The sequence below is a fragment of the Anolis sagrei genome, chromosome 6 (assembly GCF_037176765.1).
Source record: "Anolis sagrei isolate rAnoSag1 chromosome 6, rAnoSag1.mat, whole genome shotgun sequence".
Lineage (NCBI taxonomy): Eukaryota > Metazoa > Chordata > Lepidosauria > Squamata > Dactyloidae > Anolis > Anolis sagrei.
Window position 1 is genome coordinate 36,438,072 of NC_090026.1, and position 18,883 is coordinate 36,456,954.

An 18,883-nucleotide genomic window follows, 5' to 3' on the forward strand; every position below is an offset into this window, starting at 1 on the left:
GATATCAAAAGACATCTGCCAACACAAATTAATTATGTCACAATTTCCGCTAATGCCTTGATCAGGGAGAAGTGTAAATATCATCAGACAAGGAAAAACATTGTACAGGAGTCTAAAAAAGAGTTCATAAGAAAAGTGCAAGTACAAAGAAACACTCCTAATCTAGAAACTAAGCATCCCCGCTTTTTTTATTACCAATGCTATCCAAGTCTTTAAACCGGTGACTGACAGAAGGTTGCTTAGGACTGACTCTTGATAGCAGGTTAGCAAGGATTTCTGGCATCCAATTATCTGATAAGAGGAACATTTTAAAAGCAACACACCCCGTCATGCTGTTAAGAAGAGGGATTAGAGAACAACTGGAGTGGGTTATCATGTGGAATGACTTACAAACTGGGGGCCCTTCCACACAGCCCAGAATATCAAGGCAGAATATTCTACGATATCTGAGTGTGGACTCAGATAGCCCAGCTCGAAGCAGATATTGTGGGATTTTCTGCCTTGATATTCTGGAATATAAGGCTGTGTGGAAGGGCCCTTGGATTTAGTAGTGATCACAACTCCCTGTGCCAAGCCCTGTGGTTAAAAGTTTTCGTTCTTGTATGTTCACAAAAGGCAGGTGGTGATTCCTATGTCAGTATGGTGGAGAATTTATTCTGGCTTTTAGACCTGATCTTAAAGGTGCTTTCGGGCCCTTCCACACAGCCACATAATCCAGAATATCAAGGCAGAAAATCCCACAGTATCCGCTTTGAACTGGGTTATCTGAGTCCACACTACCCTATGTTCCAGTTCAAAACAGAAAATAGGGGATTTTATTCAGCTGTGTGGAAGGGGCCTAAGTATACATTTCAGTTGATAGCATTTTAAAATTTCAAATAAAGCCTGGAATGGATTCAGTGCCCTACTGCCATGGAATATATCAGCTTCCAACCTACCTGAAATCTACTATTGTGCACCTGACTCTGGCTGGGGATCTCAGGAATGCCAATATTGGCTCTTGTAAGCTAGCTCCACCAATTCCTTTTTGAAGGCTCTGTTTCTTACGCAGTTTATTTTCCAAAAATAGCCATTCGGTTAATTTTTATTAATACATTACATTTTTCCTTTGGCAACTGTTTGAGTTTCATCCTTTTTGATGTTGAGTTGTTTTTGTTTGTTTGTTTCAATGCTTGGGACTATTTTTGGAGCTTTCTTTTGTTTTCATTTTTTTTTTGGAGTTTAGGCTTTATGTCTAAGCTCTGGAAATGTACGCAATAGATAACAAAGAATTAAATAATAACAGTAATAATATACTTTTTTAGGAGTACTTTTTAAAAACAGTGATGTAGTTTATAGATATTTATAGTGGCTGGTTTTCCCTTGATATTAAGTCTAACTGTGTCTGACTCTGTGGGGTGGTACTCCTCTCCATTTCTAAACTGAAGAGCCGGCGTTATCCATAGACACTTCCAAGGTCATTTGACCAGCATGCCTGTATGGAGTGCAGTTACCTTCCCACAGAAGCAATACCTACTCACATTTGCATGTTTTTGAACTGCTAGGTTGACAGGATCTGAGGCCAACAACAGGAGCTCACCCCACTTCCTGGATTTGAACCACTAACCTTTCAGTCAGCAAGTTCAGCAGCTCAGTGGTTTAACCTGCTGCGCCACCAGTATTTGCACTAATATCCAAAGCAAATGATGTCATTAGAGAAGGGAAGGTTGTTACTCCTCATAGCTCTAATGTGGGTTGTAGATGCATACCTTCAGTTGAAAAACCAGCTGAGTAGGAACCTCAGAAGTTTTCCTTCAGTTCACAGATCTGGGTTTATAAGTTAATTCTTTCTGATATTTTCATTTGCTATAGGTCAGGAGAGTCTGGGGGTATATTTTGAAGCCTGATGCCATGGCCAACTTAGATGGTATTTGTGGACATAATCCACAATCCTCAATAGAAGAATCTGGTGGCTTTGAAGCAACTTTGGGCGACACAAGAAACAGTTTGGAGGCCATATGTAGCGCCACAGGTTCTCACCTCTGGTCTAGACACAATATTGCATTCTACAGATTGCAATGTGATAGGCCAAATCTTAAACAGATCCATACAGCTAAATGTGTTGGATTATAACCACTGTCATTCTCCACTGGTGATCTCAACATGGCCATTTACAGGTTGGTGTCCTCTAGATCTGCTAGCATACATCAACCACAGATAGAATGGAGATGTTCCCCATATATGATAGGAGTTGTATTCCAATACATAAGGAGGGCATCACCCTCGAGGAAGCTGCTTTCTAGTATTTCGGTTTCAAGATAGGGCTAGGCACTCATGCTCCCTTTCTACGTGTTTTTGCCACTTCGAGCATGATCTGTAGATGAGTTAGTCACCACTGTTTGCCTCTTGGTTGGATTGAAAAAACACAGTCACATGCAAGACAAGAGGTGTAAACCTGATTCTGTTTACATTCCTGTACTTGGATCCCATTGGGTACCACTCTACAAAAGTTGTTCACAAACTCACCGCCCTTCTTGTAAAAGCAGACTTCCGTTTGGTACTCCTGTTTTCCTTCCAACACTTTCTCGATGCGCTGCAAAACAGCTTCGCTGGTGTCGCTGCCATAGAGGAAGCGGCAGCTGCAGTTCTTCTGCATGACTTCTGTCCGGGCAAAGCCAGTGAGGTCGCAGAAGCCGTCTGAGCAGTAGACGATGGGGAACCCACGGTGCACCTGAGCATTGGCCAGGAGGAAGTTGCTGTCTGTGAAGAGCAGAGAAGAGAGACTATGGCCCTGAGTTATTATGTCAACACAGAAAGAGTGTGGAAACGATACTTTGGGGTGGGGCGGGAGGAGATAACTGTTCCAGCAGATTGTGGGAACTGTAGTCTAAAGTGGGGGGGGGGGGGGAGAGAAATTTAGATGGTTTTGCTTCAGTGGCTTATTAAAAACTCTCCAATATTATATGGAAAGAGAGAAGAAAATGTTAATAATATAGCCAGTTTAACTATTAGAAGTCTACGCCGTCAAAGGATATACCCGAGGAGGACAAAATAATACTGAGGATTTTGGGAAATTATGAATTACCAGTATGGGAAGAGCTTGGAAGTACATTTCTTTCTTTCTTTCTTTCTTTCTTTCTTTCTCTTTTCTCTCTCTTTTTTATTCTATTTTCTTTCATTAATATTATTATTTTTTAATTTTAATATTTTTATTAGTATCATTTTAAAAAAAAATCTTTTTCTGATGGTGTCTATTTGGAAATTTCAATCAAATTTTTTTTTTTAAAAAAAAACTCTCCAATATTTCACACATGAAAACTGGGACCCATGGTCAAGCCATATTGGAGTGTGGTCAAAATGGGAAAAGCTATTAATGATGAACATATGAACTTGCTTTTGCCCAAACTTACTGATAAGGGCAAGATTCAACCTATTTCTCTCCCTCCTGCTGGGTTAATTCAAACCGCAGGTTCGAATTCAGGGAGAGTGCAGATGAGCTCCCTCTGTCAGTTCCAGCTCCCCATGCAGGGACATGAGAGAAGCTTCTCACAAAAAAAAAAACCCATCAAAACCATCCAGGTGTCCCCAGGGCAACATCCTTGGAGACGGCCAATTCTCTCACACCAGAAGCAACTTGCAGTATCTCAAGTTGCTCCTGACACGGAAAAAAGAGTGGGAAATGGGAAGAGGAAAGAAAAAAATGGTATATTTTTACAGGTACTGAAGACGTGGAATGATAGGCAATTACATCAGGCTGTACTACTAAACTGAGACAGCTGGAGGATATGTTATTATGACCTGGAGATGCCTCTTCCTGCAGAAGAAGCAGGAAAAAGTTTTTTTTAATTCTGTTGGTTTTTCAGCTTATCAAAACAGCAGGATTTCAATGAAGGAGGCAACATTTGAATATAATGCACACATTCTCTGCTTCTGAATTATAACCTGTCCTGTCTATCCTTTAGCCATACCCATCCATCAGCATAACCAAAGCTAAAGATATTGTATAGATATAAAGATATTATGTCGAAATTAGATCAGCCACCTCCCTTTTAACATTCCGGGAAAAAGTCAAGACGTGGCTTTTTGAACAAGCGTTTGCAAATGCAGAGTAACTGACACAGGAAAATGGAACGACTAGACAATGAGTCCGGACAACATTTTTAACAAGGAGACACTATGAATTTATATTTTATTGATGTGTTTAGTTTTTATTATATGTTATGTTTTTAATTGTATTTATGACATTGTAAGCATTGAATTTTGCCCTGTCAAACACCTTGAGTCGCCTATGGGCTGAGAAAGACAATATACAAATACAGTAAATAAATAAATAAATAAATAAATAAATAAATAAATAAAGACAGATAGTAGCCTGCTCTCATCCCAAGTTTTGAAGGCAGTTAAGAAGGGGGATTGTTGCTCATGAGTGTGTGCATATCATCCCACTCTTTCCTACAGAAAAGCAGACTGGTAAGGGTTTTGATAGATTTTTTAAACTCCGCAACACTCATTCCACCATTACGGTTAGTGCCATTTGTGGACATAATCCATAACGGAAGACAGGCAGACAAATGCCAGTGTGATGGAAAAAGCAAAGACCACCAGCACTGAAGCGATGCTCCTACCCCATCAACTCTGCTGGACTGGCTATGCTGTCCGAATGCCCAATCACCGTCTCCCAAAGCAGTTACTATACTCCCAACTCAAGAATGACAGGAAAAGAGATTTAAAGATGGGCTTAAAGCTAACCTTAAAAACTATGGCATTGACACCAAGAACTGGGAAGACCTGGCCCTTGAGCGCTCTAGCTGGAGGTCAGCTGTGACCAGCAGTGCTGTGGAATTTGAAGAGGCACAAATGGAGGCCAAAAGGGAGAAACATGCCAAGAGGAAGGCACATCAAACCAACCGGGACTGCCTTCCACCTGGAAACTGTTGTTCTCACTGTGGAAGAACATCTGGGTCAAGAACAGGGCTCTACAGTCACCTACATATCCACCGCCAAGACACTACTATACTTGGAGGATCATCATACTTGGACAACAACAGGAGCCCCCGGTGGCGCAGTGGGTTAAAACCCTGTGCCGGCAGGACTGAAGACCGACAGGTCGCAGGTTCGAATCCGAGGAGAAGCGGATGAGCTCCCTCTATGAGCTCCAGCTCCTCATGCGGGGACATGAGAGAAGCCTCCCACAAGGAAGATAAAAATATGAAATCATCCAGGTGTCCCCTGGGCAACATCCTTGCAGACAGCCAATTCTCTCACACCAGAAGCAACTAAGTAAGTAACTATGTGATGCTAAGCGCCTAAGTAAGTAACTATGTGATGCCATTACAATGAATATTGGTATCTCTGACACTTTGTGCATTTGTCCCATTAGCAGAGAAAAGATCTTTCAGAGGCATGGCCTCTCTCCAGCCCATTAAATCATGTTACATAAAATATATTTTTTTAAAAACCTCTGAGCATGTATCAAGTAGTTCTTCAGCCTCAGCAAGGAGCTCCTGCCAGCAGCCTACACAAACTTAAAATTAAAGAGAAACACTTAAAATTAAATCAGTCCTGCAAGCTGCCCACACAAACTTAAAATTAAAGGGCTCCGACAGAGCATGTGTCTTTCTTTCACCAAAACGAAACCTGGAAAGATGAATTTATTGGATCGCTACACCCAGAATCCTCCAACCAATATGTTTCCCCCCAAGATCTGATCAAAACAAATAGATAGGTACAAGGTTCTGTACTTCCCTCTATGACACACTCTCCAAATAAAGTTTTTCGTGGGCCTTCTGTACCATTGTCAGTACTTAGACCAATACCACATTTGTAAAGCCAAACACAGGACCCTTTGTCTATCAAGACTGGAGACAAAGGCAATAGAGAAAGACCTTGCTTTGTGTTTCTGCCTCACAGGTTTCGCATTCGTAGCTGTTTCTTGTTATGTCACCTTCCTAATGGAACTCCTTCCCTCCGGAGGCTCATATGTGCTCACCTGTCCCAAGAGGCCTTTGGAAAGCTGACTAAATCTCTTTTGTTTACACTGATCATGTTGCCTTTCTGATCTCTGACAATATGGAACGCTAGGCTTTAGTGAGATAGAGAGGATAAAGGTAGATAAAGGCAGCGTATGATCCGCGATCCACATACAGGCCCTATCTAAACTGACCATTTAATGTAATTTGAAGTTAGCTTTTACATTGCGGTGGCCAGTCAACAAATCCCAACAAAAGTATGCCAAAGAAAGCCCTTAATGCACGGCAATACTCTGCAATTTGTGTAGTCACCATCTAGAATCAAACTAGTTCAAGGATTTCCTATGTAATAATCAGCACAGTCAAACCATTTTCTCCAATGTCGGTTTGAAACTGTATTAAATTGTATTTTTTGCAGCCTCCAAGTTCTTTTAGGCAACTCATATCTTTTTAACTGACAAATAGGGTTTTTTTTGTGGCAAAGGATAACATTAAAACCACCCAAAAACCTTGGTCAAAATGCACCGACATGTCATAGATTGGGTTGCTGTGAGTTTTCCAGGCTGTATGGCCATGTTCTGAAGCATTCTCTCCTGACGTTTTGCCCACATCTATAGCAGGCATCCTCAGAGGTTGTGAGGTCTGTTGGAAACTGGGCAAGTAAGTTTATATATCTGTGGAATGTCCAGAGTGGGAGGCTCCTAACTCCAGATAGATAGATAGATAGATAGATAGACAGACAGACAGACAGACAGACAGACAGACAGACAGACAGACAGAAACACACACTTTGGATAGTTGTCTGTGCCTGTGTTCAGAAAATTTCACCTCACTTTTTGTCCCTGTGAGAATTGGATTTTGGAAATTTTGGCTTGTTGTGGAAGCAAGCACTGGTAAAGTTTACTTGTCCAAATGTATCTCCTGCTATGATCTACTTAGGGCCCTAAGATCATTTGGGGAGACCCTGCTCGTTGTTCCCCCATTGTTGCAATTGCGTCTGGTGGGGACAAGGGACAGGGCCTTTTTTGTGGTGGCCCCTTGACTATGGAACTCCCTCTTAAGTGAAATTAGATCTGCTGCATCCCTCTTGACTTTCTGGAAACAAGTGAAATCCTGGCTATGGGATCGGGCTTTTGTAGATTAGATTGACTTGCTGACATGACAACTTTTATAGAACTGACTGACTGCCCCTTGGATGATGATTCAAACCGGTGACTGCTTGATTGTTTGTATATTGTTTTATGCTGCTTTACACTGTTTTACACTGTTTATTGTTATACTGCTGTTAAATTGTATATTTATGTTTCTGGCATGGGCACTATGGGGTCCCGATTTGTTGGCCGTTCTGAGTCCCTCTGCGGAGGTTGAGATAGGACGGGATATAAAAGCCTGAAATAAATAAATAAAATTCAGTGGAGACACATTTTCCCCAATGATAGCTCTTGAAAGAGTGAATTTCCTTTCCAAGGAAAAATTTATCTCACTTGCTATTGTTTCACCCCTGTCCTTAATTATGAGTTGTTTGTAAGTTGGATGTTTGTAACTGAGGGAATGCCTGTACTTGGGCTGGAAGCATATAGCAAAATTGAACTGGAATATCTAGAACAGGCGCAGGCAAACTTCGGCCCTCCGGGTGTTTTGGACTTCAACGCCCACAATTCCTAACTGCAGATAGGCTGTTAGGAATTATGGGAGTTGGAGTCCAAAACCCCTGGAGGGCAGAAGTTTTCCCATGCCTGCTCTAGAGGGACCCACAAACATTTCAGGGAGGGAGAGTATTTTTGGAACCTGAATAAATGAAACTATAGCTATCAAATCCATGCATAAGGGGTTTTAATGCATTTACAGGGGCGGCTCAACGCATTACGCAAAGTAAGCATTTGCAGTATAGTTGATTTTGCCCAGGGGCACTCTTGAGGCGCTCTTGGGGGAAAATAGACCTTGACATATGCGAGTTATAGTTACTGGGATGTATAGTTCACCTACAATCAAAGAGCATTCTGAACTCCACCAATGATGGAATTGAACCAAATATGGCACACAGAACTCCCACAACGAACAGAAAATATATATCAGTGATTGGCTGGGGGGGGGGGGGCAAAATACTGTTTGCTTACCGTTGAAAATTACCTAGGGCTGTCCCTATGCATTTACAAGCAAAAACAATATAATGAGAACTTTCTTCAGTGTACACTGGGGTACAGCTGACCCCTGTGTTATGTAACTGTCCATCACGTCATTGACTCAGCACTCAGAACCGAGCACAAGGTGTTGACACAAGGCATCAATGCTTGAACCAGGTGCTATTTCTCCCCCACCATCATTTATTCAGGTCACTCCCCTTACCTATAAAAGTAACTAAAGTTACAAGTATTCCACTTCAAAAAGTGATTGCTCATTTAATTAAAAGCATAATGGAATATAGCTATGCCATCAGTTATGTAAAGAAAAAAGAATCGAGTATCTACGTACGTATACTTTCAAACAATGATTCAGATAAGATGAAAGTATGCTTGAAAAGAAGGACAACCAATCGGAATAAAGCTATTCCAGATGGGGTTGCCCTCGCCGCAAAGAAAGAACAGGTAAGCATTTTGGATAATGTGGTTGTATGTTCCGCTTTGCTGAGAACGGTCCTTTTTGAATTGCTGTTCAGCTTTACATTTAGTGTAAAGATCAAGAACCCAAAGAAGAGATAACAAGCGGTCAACCCCAGACAGAATACTGAGCAGGCACACAGGTCACTTCAATGAATACAATGAGATGTCAGTAGTTTCCAAATATAAATCACACCATAATTATTTTTCTCAATGATCAGCAATGTATATTATACTAGCATATGCATATTTTAATACAGATCTATGTTGTCTTTTGCTCTCCTTCACTCAAATTTCTGCCCATTTGGTGCACCAACTCCTGCCTTTTGTAGAAGACACTCAATATGTCACAGTTATGCGTGCCCTACTTACGTCGAGATTAGATTGCTGCAATGTGTTCTATATGGGGCTGCCCTCAAAATACGTCTGGAAGCTTCAGTTGGTGCAGAATGCTGTGGGAGGACAGCTGACAGGAGCCTGGGTTTTTGATCAGCTTTATATAGCAGTTACTAGGCTGTCTTCCTGTTTGCTTTTGGGCCCAAATTAGGGTGATGGTTGCTCCCTTTCAATCCCCGAATCAGTCTCCTCAACCCAATACTTCCTAGACAATGCAGGGCTGCAGTTTCATTATCAACAACCACCACAAATGTTGGCTCAGAATTATGGAAGTGTGGTCCTACCCATGTGCCACATTGGTGGGTTATTTATTTATCATATCAGAAGCGAACTAAGGGATACAGCTATAATGTTTATAAAAAACACAAAGTTTAAAAACATGGCATTATACTAAATGTTCTTTGACCATTAGTTGACCACATGGAGTGCCTCTGGTGTTGCCTCCATTGTGGATGTGGCAGGGCTCAGACTTCATGGTAATAGGTGGTCTGTGGTTTGCTCTTCTCCACATTTGCATGTCATGGACTCCGCTTTGTGGCCCCATTTCTTAAGTCTGGCTCTGCATCTCATGGTGCCAGAGTGCAATCTGTTCAGCACCTTCCAAGTTGCCCAGTCTTTTGTGTGTCCAGGGGGCAGTCTCTCATTCAGTATCAGCCATGGCTTGAGGTTCTGGGTTTTAGCCTGCCACTTTTGGACTCTTGCTTGCTGATGTGTTCCTGTGAGTATGTCTGTAGATCTTAGAAAATTATTTCTGGATTTAAAGCGTTGGCATGCTGGCTGATATTCGAACAAGGAATGGGCTGGAGATGTGAATACCTTGGTCCTTTCCTTTTTGGTCGCTACTTCCTGGCGGATGTCAGGTGATGCAATACCAGCTAAACAGTAGAATTTCTTCAGTAGTGCAGGGCATAGACATCCTGTGATAATGCAGCATGACTCATTAAGAACCGCATCCACTGTTTTAGTATGGGCATGTGTACTCAGCCGCAGACACTGCATGAATACTAGTGGGTATTTACCACTAAGTAGAAGGTTGACTCAAGCGAGTTTTTAACTCTTCTCAAGAAGATCATACTTGTCTCCTGTGCTATGCTAATATATAATATAATATAATATAATATAATATAATATATTGTATATACATATAATATTTATAATATTATAATGTAATACAGTACAGTGTAATACATGTAATACAGTGGACAGTGGTCCATACTCTTGTTACATCCCAAATAGACTACTGCAATGCACTCTACGTGGGGTTGCCCTTGAAGACTGTTTGGAAACTTCAACTGGTCCAGCGAGCGGCAGCCAGACTACTCACCGGAGCATCATACAGGGAGCAAACCACCCCCCTGCTGTGTCAGCTCCACTGGCTGCCGGTTCAGTTCCGAGCACAATTCAAGGTGCTGGTTTTGACCTACAAAACCCTGTACGGTTTCGGTCCAGTGTATCTGTCCGAACGTATCTCCCTCTACGTCCCACCCCGGAGTCTGAGATCATCTGGGGAGGCCCTGCTCTCGACCCCACCGCTATCACAAGTGAAGTTGGTGGGGACGAGGAGCATGGCCTTCTCGGTGGTGGCCCCTCACCTGTGGAACTCACTCCCGAGAGAAATTAGGGCATCAACATCCCTCCTCTCCTTCAGGAGGAAAATAAAGACGTGGTTGTGGGACCAGGCCTTTGGGCAATCTGACAACTAGATAAGGACAACCAAATGACTAGGACTGACAGGACTGACAATGTGGAATTGGAAATTGGACTATGAGATAGCGAACGCTGACTGTCTATGAGGAGTAATTGGGTTTGTATTGTTTTATTGGTTGTATTGGTTTTAGGGTTGTAATGCAGGAATTGTTGTTTAACTGTTAAACTGTTAAACTGTTTAAGTGATGTTATTTTGTTTTACTAATGTTATGTGATGCTGGCATCGAATTTGTGCCTTTGTAAGCCACCCTGAGTCCCCTTCGGGGTGAGAAGGGCGGGGTAGAAGAAACAGAAATAAATAAATATAAATAAATACTACTAATAATAATATGCTATTATAATTATATATTTTATATTACATGTAATATTAGTAATAATATTACAATATAATTGTATAGTACAATATAGACACCGATAAAGCGTCATTCATGATTCTGGTTCTTTAGCAAGTCAGGCTGGGCCTCTTTTCCTAATGAAACTACAATTTAAAAGTAGACCAGAAGGAATCAATAGAATAAGAACTACAGTTTACTGCAAAGAGTACTTTGGGTTCTTTTGAGACTGAGTTTATTATCTTTGCAAGTTTTAAATAATGTGCTATTATGTGCATTTATTTTTAACAGGTGAGATAGTAAGATGAGGCAAGTCAAGTGCCATTTGATGTCATTTGATGACATTTCGAGGCCAGCAGAGTGGGAGATGGATAGATTTGGCCCATCTATCACAATAAAACAGAAGTCTTCTTAAAGTCAAAAACAACCATGCTAGACCACAACTAAAAACAAAATCCAGAGCTGGGCCATATCTTTATTAAGACGATAACAACAACAACAACAACAACAACAACAACAACAACAACAACAACAGAAATGTGTATGCTTTGTGTTCCTCAGAACTTTTAATCAGGTTAGGCGGAAGAAAAAAATAGAGGTAGGGGAAGAAATAGAAAAGTACAGAAATATTTAGGCCAGATATGTCTGCATCCAGTGGCAGCTATCTACTGGGAATAGCAATGAGGGTGAGAAAGGGGGAGAAGGACGTTCTCCAAGACCCATGTCATTGGCTGTCTCTGGCTGCCTCCGGATCTCCTTCTTGATGCCCTCCTGTTCCATCCCTGAAAATAGACATGCCCACAGGGTGTGCACTGTTCTTCTGAGCCCTCGCCCTGATGCAAATAACTCTGGATCTTAGGGCTGACTATGCACTTTGCTGCCAAGAGACTCAGCAATTGCTAGAGCTAGGCGTACATACATCCACCTCTGTCCCCTCGGGTGGTAGTGATGGGGGATGAGATGTGTCCTAAGCTGACTTGATCCCTGTCAGAACCCTTGAAGAGAAATCAGGATAATGAATGAACTGGCAAGAGTGTACATCCAGAGGAGATACAGGCAATATAAATATTTTCTTTCTTTCTTGGGGCCGGCTCTACCATTAGGCACAATGAAGCAACTGCCTTGGGCAGCAGAGGCAGAGAGGCAGAGGGGGCAGCTCCCCATGGGCTGCATTTTCCTGAACTTCCCAAGCATTATCTCCTGTTGGAGGTTGTTGTTACGTACCTTCAAGTCAATTCTAATAGTTTTCCTGGCAGGGTTAAGTCAGAGGAATGTTGTCATTATCTTTCTCTAAAGCTATTTATTTATTTATTGTATCAGGGTGCATTTGTATTGTATTTAAAACAAACAAACAAAAAACATAGAGTTTGAAAACTTGGCATTATATTAAATGTCCTTTGACAGTACTGGCCACTTGGAGTGCTTATGGTATTGCTGTGAGAATGTCCTCCATTGTGCATGTGGCAGTGCTCAGACTGCATTGTAGTATGTGGTCTGTGGTTTGCTCTTCTCCGCACTCGCGTCTCGTGGACTCCACTTTGTAGCCCCATTTCTGAAGGTTGGCTCTACACCTCGTGGTGCCCAAGAGCAGCCTGTTCAATGCCTTCCTAGTTGCTCAGTCTTCTGTGTTTCCAGGAGGGAGTCTCTCATTTGGTATCAGCCATGGATGGAGGTTCTGGGTTTTTACCCTGTCACTTTTGGACTCTTGCTTGCTGGGGTGTTCCAGCGAGTGTCTCTGTAGATCTTAGAAAACTATTTCTTGATTTAAGGTGTTGGTGTGCTGGCTGATATCCAAACAGGGGATGGGCCGGAGATGTCAATGCCTTGGTCCTTTCACTATTGGTTGCTTCTTCCTGGTGGATGTCAGGTGGTGCAATACTGGCTAAAGAGTGTAATTTCTCCAGTGGTGTAGGGTGCAGACACCCTGTGATAATGTGGCATGTCTCATTAAGAGCCACATCCACTCTTTTAGCATGGTGAGATGTGTTCCAAAGCTGAGAGAATGTCATTTATACAGTACAAGGTCACCCAGTGGGTTTCCAAGTCTTAAAACTCCCATCTAACCTTCAGACAATTCTACCAGATTGGCAGAATAGTATATACTTCACAACCTGTCCTGAGGTCTGTAAAATAGCCTCCTATCCCAGATATGGTGCAAGATGCTACCCCATTCATTGGCTGTGCTCTTGGGCTCTGTATAAGAATTAGGGATCTTATTCTTTCCCTCATGCAACAAAATGTCATGGGCTGATCATGCTTTTTCTCTCCTTCCACCCACTGCAACCAAATCCTAAATGGAAAGAGCAAACTGAATCAAGTGCTAGTTGACTATTAAGTCTGTGTACCAAAAATATTACCAAAGAGGAAGCAGCAATTCAAAGCATCTGCAAGGTTTGCTTAGGAAAATGTGCATCTATTTTAAATAATGTGTTCTGCATCAGGAGTAAGATACTATATAAAGATCTGAACTCCACTCCCTGTGAAAAATAAATAGGCGTTCTCTCCTTAACTGCATCCCCCTGTTTCTGATTTCATCAGGCATTGCCCATTTGTTCGGAAGTGTATCTTCATTCCCAGAGGGTCTAGAAACTCATTTATTTTTAAAAAAGAAATTAAACAGCATCGTGCCCTATGGCTGTGAAACCATGGAATATATTATTTGCCCTCAAATTGTTCCCAGCGTATCACAAACATAAGACATCACAGGGTTTTCTTGGCAAGATCTGTTGCCATTGCTTTCATCTTAGGCTGTGACATCCCTCACTGAGAGAATGTCATTTATACAAGGTTATCCAGTGGGTTTCCAAGTCTTAAGACTCCCATCCAACCCTCAGACAACTCTACCACATTGGCAGAAAAGTATATACATCACAGCCTGTCTGAGGTCTGTAAAACAGCCTCCTGTCCCAGATGTGGTGCAAGATGCTATCCCAGTCATTGGCAGTACTTTCAGACTCTGTATAAGAATTGGGGATCTCTTATTCTTTCTCTCACACCCACCCTGAGTCTCCTCGGGGAGATAGGGTGGAATACAAATAAAATATCACCATCATCATCATCAACATCATCAACATCATCATCATCCTCTGGGTTTCCATGGCGGAGTTGGGATTCACACTCTAGTCTCCCAGAACCTCAGTCCAATACCCAAATCACAACACTGCACTGGCTCTCAATAGAACATAAAATATATGGGGAAAGTGCAGGGAAGTTGGGAAAATGAGAGACAGACAAATTGTCTCTACTGGATACTATACATTATGTTAACTGATGATGGGAAAGTAGCAACACACCTAAATCATGCTAGATTCATTGTAGTGGTAGGTCTTCGTTTCCCATATCAGAAGGGTAGCAAATTAGCTCTGGGCTTCATCCAGAATTTTAAACAAGATATCAAAGCAGGTGACTTTGTGGATAAATCCCGAATAGCTACTTTATAGGCTTGTGAATGGCTTCGAAGTGGTTGGTTTCCTTTGGCCAACCCAGCTTGTTTGTCATGGTTGGATGGCCATAACGGCAAGGGCCCAGCTGTCACATTTTACCCATCCATAATGGAACAATGTGGCAGCCGATCACGACTCCTCCTCTCCTATTTGGCATCACAGTTGCATCCTGGCTCCAGTGTATTTTTTGGCTTAGCTTCTGGCTTGGCCTCTTTCTTGAATCTTTTTGATTTTCCTTTATTTTCTTGATTCTTTTTATTTAGGACTGGGAGTAGAGAATGTGTGGAACGGGTGTGTGTGTGTGTTTGGAGGCTTGGAGAGTCACTCTTTTAGCTTCTTTTTCTCTTCCCTTCCTCTCCTTCAAAAACACTTCTAAAAGATAATTATTATTATTAATAATAATAGTAATCCCAGCAAGCAAAAAAGAAAAGCCTCATTCTCAGAAAACTGAGTTACCTTTCCTCTAGAGTAGAAAGTAGAAACAGCTTTAAGGAAGCATTTAACCTGAAGCAAAAAAGGCATGAAGGGGGAAAAGGCACCACTCGAAGCAGAGCCTGCAGTGCAAATCAAGAGAAAAGGGAGGACTTTTTAAGGAAGCCCAGGGTGGGATAGCTCCAGGTCATCATTCTGACTTCCTTGGAAGTGGGAAGTCTCCTTAAAATGTCTTGGAAAGCTGCATGCAGAGAGAGACCGTGTGCCTGCAGCATCAGTAGCACCCATCTCCTCTAGAGTAAAAACAGTTTTAACAGTTTTATCTTAAGTATGATGCTTTTTAATCCTGGGAAGGGGAGCCCAGGGAGTCCCCCCATTACCACCAATGTCCAGGATCTAGTTGTATTTTCCAGCTGAGGTACAAAAAGGGCTATCTGGCTATCCGTCCTTTTTCGGGAGGCATACAAAAATGGATGCGATGATCTACTGGTATCAGGCCAGAATGCCAAAATGCACAAGCCTACTACATTATCATTCTAGCTAAAGTCTGGATGCAATTCATCAACCCACTGATAAAGAAACTGCCCTGCATCGTAGTCTGACAATGGAGCATCTTTGGTGCTGTGATTTACTGTATTACTTCAAATCTAAGATGCACTTTTTTCACCACATCTATAAAAACGGGGTGCCTCTTAGAATCACAGATGTTTATATATATACATATATAAAACATTTTTTTCTGTTGGTGGTACCGAAATTATTGCACATCCTACTGTCAATGGCATCTTAGAATTGAAGAAATGTGGTGTTTCAAAATGAGGGCATGCCAGTCCTGTTGTGCTTCATCCCCATCCTGATTATTCTGCTAAGTGAGGCCCTGATCCTCTGCCATAAACTCTTCCCTTATGGCACTGCCAGACCCATAAAAAGCACTCTCACTAAAAGACAAAATCAGATGGGAAATCTTTCTGTCTCCTTTCTTCCGCTAAAGACCAGCATCTCTTGGGATGCTGAAGAAAAAGAGAGATGTTGATCTTTGTTTAGCACTGTGTCACTGTTTTGCTAGATGGATTCTCTATCTTTGCAAATGGAGTTCTGTCTCGACAATGCACCAGTTTAAACCAGTTGCCTCTTTTCCCATTTTCTAAATGAGTTATCTCTGTTTGATAACATGCTTTGCGCAGTATTTTGAGTAGGATGTTGCCACCTCGCTGGTAGGCGGAGTGCCAAGGCAGACAGATGGCCTTCAGTATAGAAGGTGCCAAAGAGGACATTTGGGCTATGGATTTCCGCCCAGCAAGGTCAAAGCGCTGCCTCCAATGGGGCCCAAATCTTTGCCCTCCTTGGCAATAATCTTGCCACTGACTGGTAACCATTGCTAGTGCAACCTTTGGGCACAAGATGGGATTGTTTATCAGTCTACTTTCTCAATCGGTCCAGATCACACCATTTATGTGAAGCAAATCACTATTCTAACTTGAATCAAGATCATCTGGGACACTATTAATCACTGGGAAGAGATAGATATGACCAAGAGGGACAAACCAACAAGACGTGATTCTTCACACAGAGCCTTGAAATGAATGGGAAGGTAAAATAAACACTCTCACATGATTTATTGAAATACCAAAGAAAATCAGGCTTTCCAGTAGACCACAGCTGGAGAATGTGTGGCCCACCAGATATTGGTGTTGCATTCCAATTCGTATGATCCCCATCCAATATGAAAAGTAGTCAAGGATGATAGGAGCTGTTGCTCCATGGGTGAGCCACACATTCCCCACACACAGTACACTACATCCTTTGTTTTCTAGTGAAAAGGAGAGTAAGACTAGTAGAGGAACTGCTTGGCTGCATCATGTATTAAATCAGAACTAGAAGTCAGTGAACAATTAGTTAATTAGTAAGCCTAAAAATCTAATTTAACTGCATTTATGTCTGAAGGGAAGAATGTAACATAAATATGAAGTTTATGTTCAATTGTCATTTAAATTTAAGTTAAATTGCCTGCACTAAAAGCCTTCCAGGATGGAGTTGAAAAATGCCATTCGTGGTTTTGCTCCTACATGCAGATCAGTTTGAGCTTCTAAAGCAGGCATGGGCAAACTTTGGCCCTCCAGGTGTTTGGACTCCAACTCCCACCATTCCTAACAGCCTCAGGCCCTTTTCTTTTCCCCCTCAGCTGCTAATGCAAAGTTTGCCCATGCCTGTTCTAGAGAGAAAACAAAAAGATGTATGAAGTTTTGAAAGCCCAATTTCTCATTAACCCTGTCCGAAAAATCCTTCTGCTGCATCCTCTTTTTTTGCTAATCTCCTTGTGTCTATTTCCTTTAGCTTACAGATTCTCACATGGACAACTACCAGGGTTAAGGGTTTTAAAATTCAGTTTCCTGACGAGCAGCTTCTGTGTCATGCCTGGTATAAAACTCAGGAAAAACATTTTGATGCAAAGATGACCCACTTCCCAAGCTGCCTTTACTGTTTGTGTGTTTGTTTAAAATCATTTAACCTTGGAATCATAATATAACCAGGAACAAAACAAAAAAGTAATTTTTTTGGTGTGTGTAGGAGCAAATTGAGAAACTGCAAGTCACTTCTGGTGTGAGAGGATTGGCAATCTACAAGGGTGCTGCCCAAGGGATGCCCGGATGTTTTACCATCCTATGGGAGGCTTCTCTCATGTCCACGCATGGGTAGTTGGAGCTGACAGATGGGAGTTCAACCCGCTCCCAGGATTCGAACTGCCGTCCTTTCGGTCAGCAGTCTAGCTGGCACAAGGGTTTAATCCATTATGCTATTGGGGGCTCCTAACAAGTAGTTTGGATCCTATGATCTAAACATCTTTGAATCAAGAAGCAGGACTGCAAAAAAACAAAACAAAACAAAACAACAAAACCCCTAAGAGGACTAAGCTCAGAGTAAAGAAAATATAGTGGGTATATGTGTGACTTTTTAAAGCCCTGTCTTTCCTTTCATTAATAAATACCTTTCATTAATAAATACTAAATGAAATTTATTACTATCAACAGATCAATCAAAACAAGGAGAACCAATCAAACAATATCAATAACAACACATGTTGAATAACACAATTCGGGAATTAAATAGATACTAAAATTCCAAAGTAAGATAATAAATTCAGTTAAAAATGCTGAACTGATTGGAACCAATAAGAAATGTACCTATATGCTGAAAACATGAAGTTTGTATGTAAATCAACTATGTTACTTTTAACGAAGACTACCTAGTTTTGGTTTCTTGAGAGCATGATTTAAAACCAAATATGATTTAAAACCAAGTAGATGATTTTGGGCAACTGAAATAACACTTCTGAAGATCTGCTATATATTTTGTGCATTGGCGTATCTTTCTTCCTAACAGTTCAGAGATTTAACTGGGTAAATCAGTCTAACAACTGAGAAACCTAATTTGCTTTACATGAATACTAGTGGATATTTACCACTAAGGAGAAGATTAGCTCAAATGAGTATTTAACTGGGTTGTTGTAAGTTTTTCAGTCTGTATGGCCATGTTTCAGAAGCATTCTCTCCTGACGTTTCACCTGCATCTATGGCAGGTATCCTCGGAGGTTGTGAGGTCTGTTGGAAATGAGGAAAATGGGATTTATATATCTGTGGAATATCCAGGGTGGGAGAAAGTACTCTTGTTTGTTGTGAATGTTTCAATTGGCCACCTTGATTAGCATTTAATGGCCTAGCAGTTTTCAAGATGTGGCTTCTAACTGCCTGGGGGAATCCTTTGTTGAGAGGTGATTAGATGTCCCTGATTGTTTCTTGTCTGGAATATTGTCCTAACTCTTCTCAGGAAGATCACACTTTACAAAAAGGATATGATCATTCCAAATGGTGTGAGTGCCAATTAATCTCCAAAAGGGTCATGTTTCCAAAAGACTGTGGAGATTCTAGTTTTCCAAAAGGTTACGATTTCTAAAAGGTCGTGCCTTTCCAAAACTCCTGAATTCACCACAGTCATGGGGGCAGTCCGCATTTGCAATCCTTTGCATTACT

The 18,883-nt window shown here is 41.5% G+C and overlaps 1 protein-coding gene across 3 annotated transcripts in view; it reads right to left on the minus strand.

Annotated features, from left to right (window-relative positions):
* Nucleotides 1-18,883, minus strand: part of KCNH4 (potassium voltage-gated channel subfamily H member 4) — an 86,676-nt gene that overhangs the window by 44,748 nt on the left and 23,045 nt on the right. For all 3 annotated transcript variants that reach the window (XM_060780955.2, XM_060780958.2, XM_060780957.2), the window contains exon 2: nt 2,506-2,739. In XM_060780955.2, the coding sequence (XP_060636938.2) occupies nt 2,506-2,739 (234 nt within the window). The remainder of the gene's footprint in view (nt 1-2,505; nt 2,740-18,883) is intronic.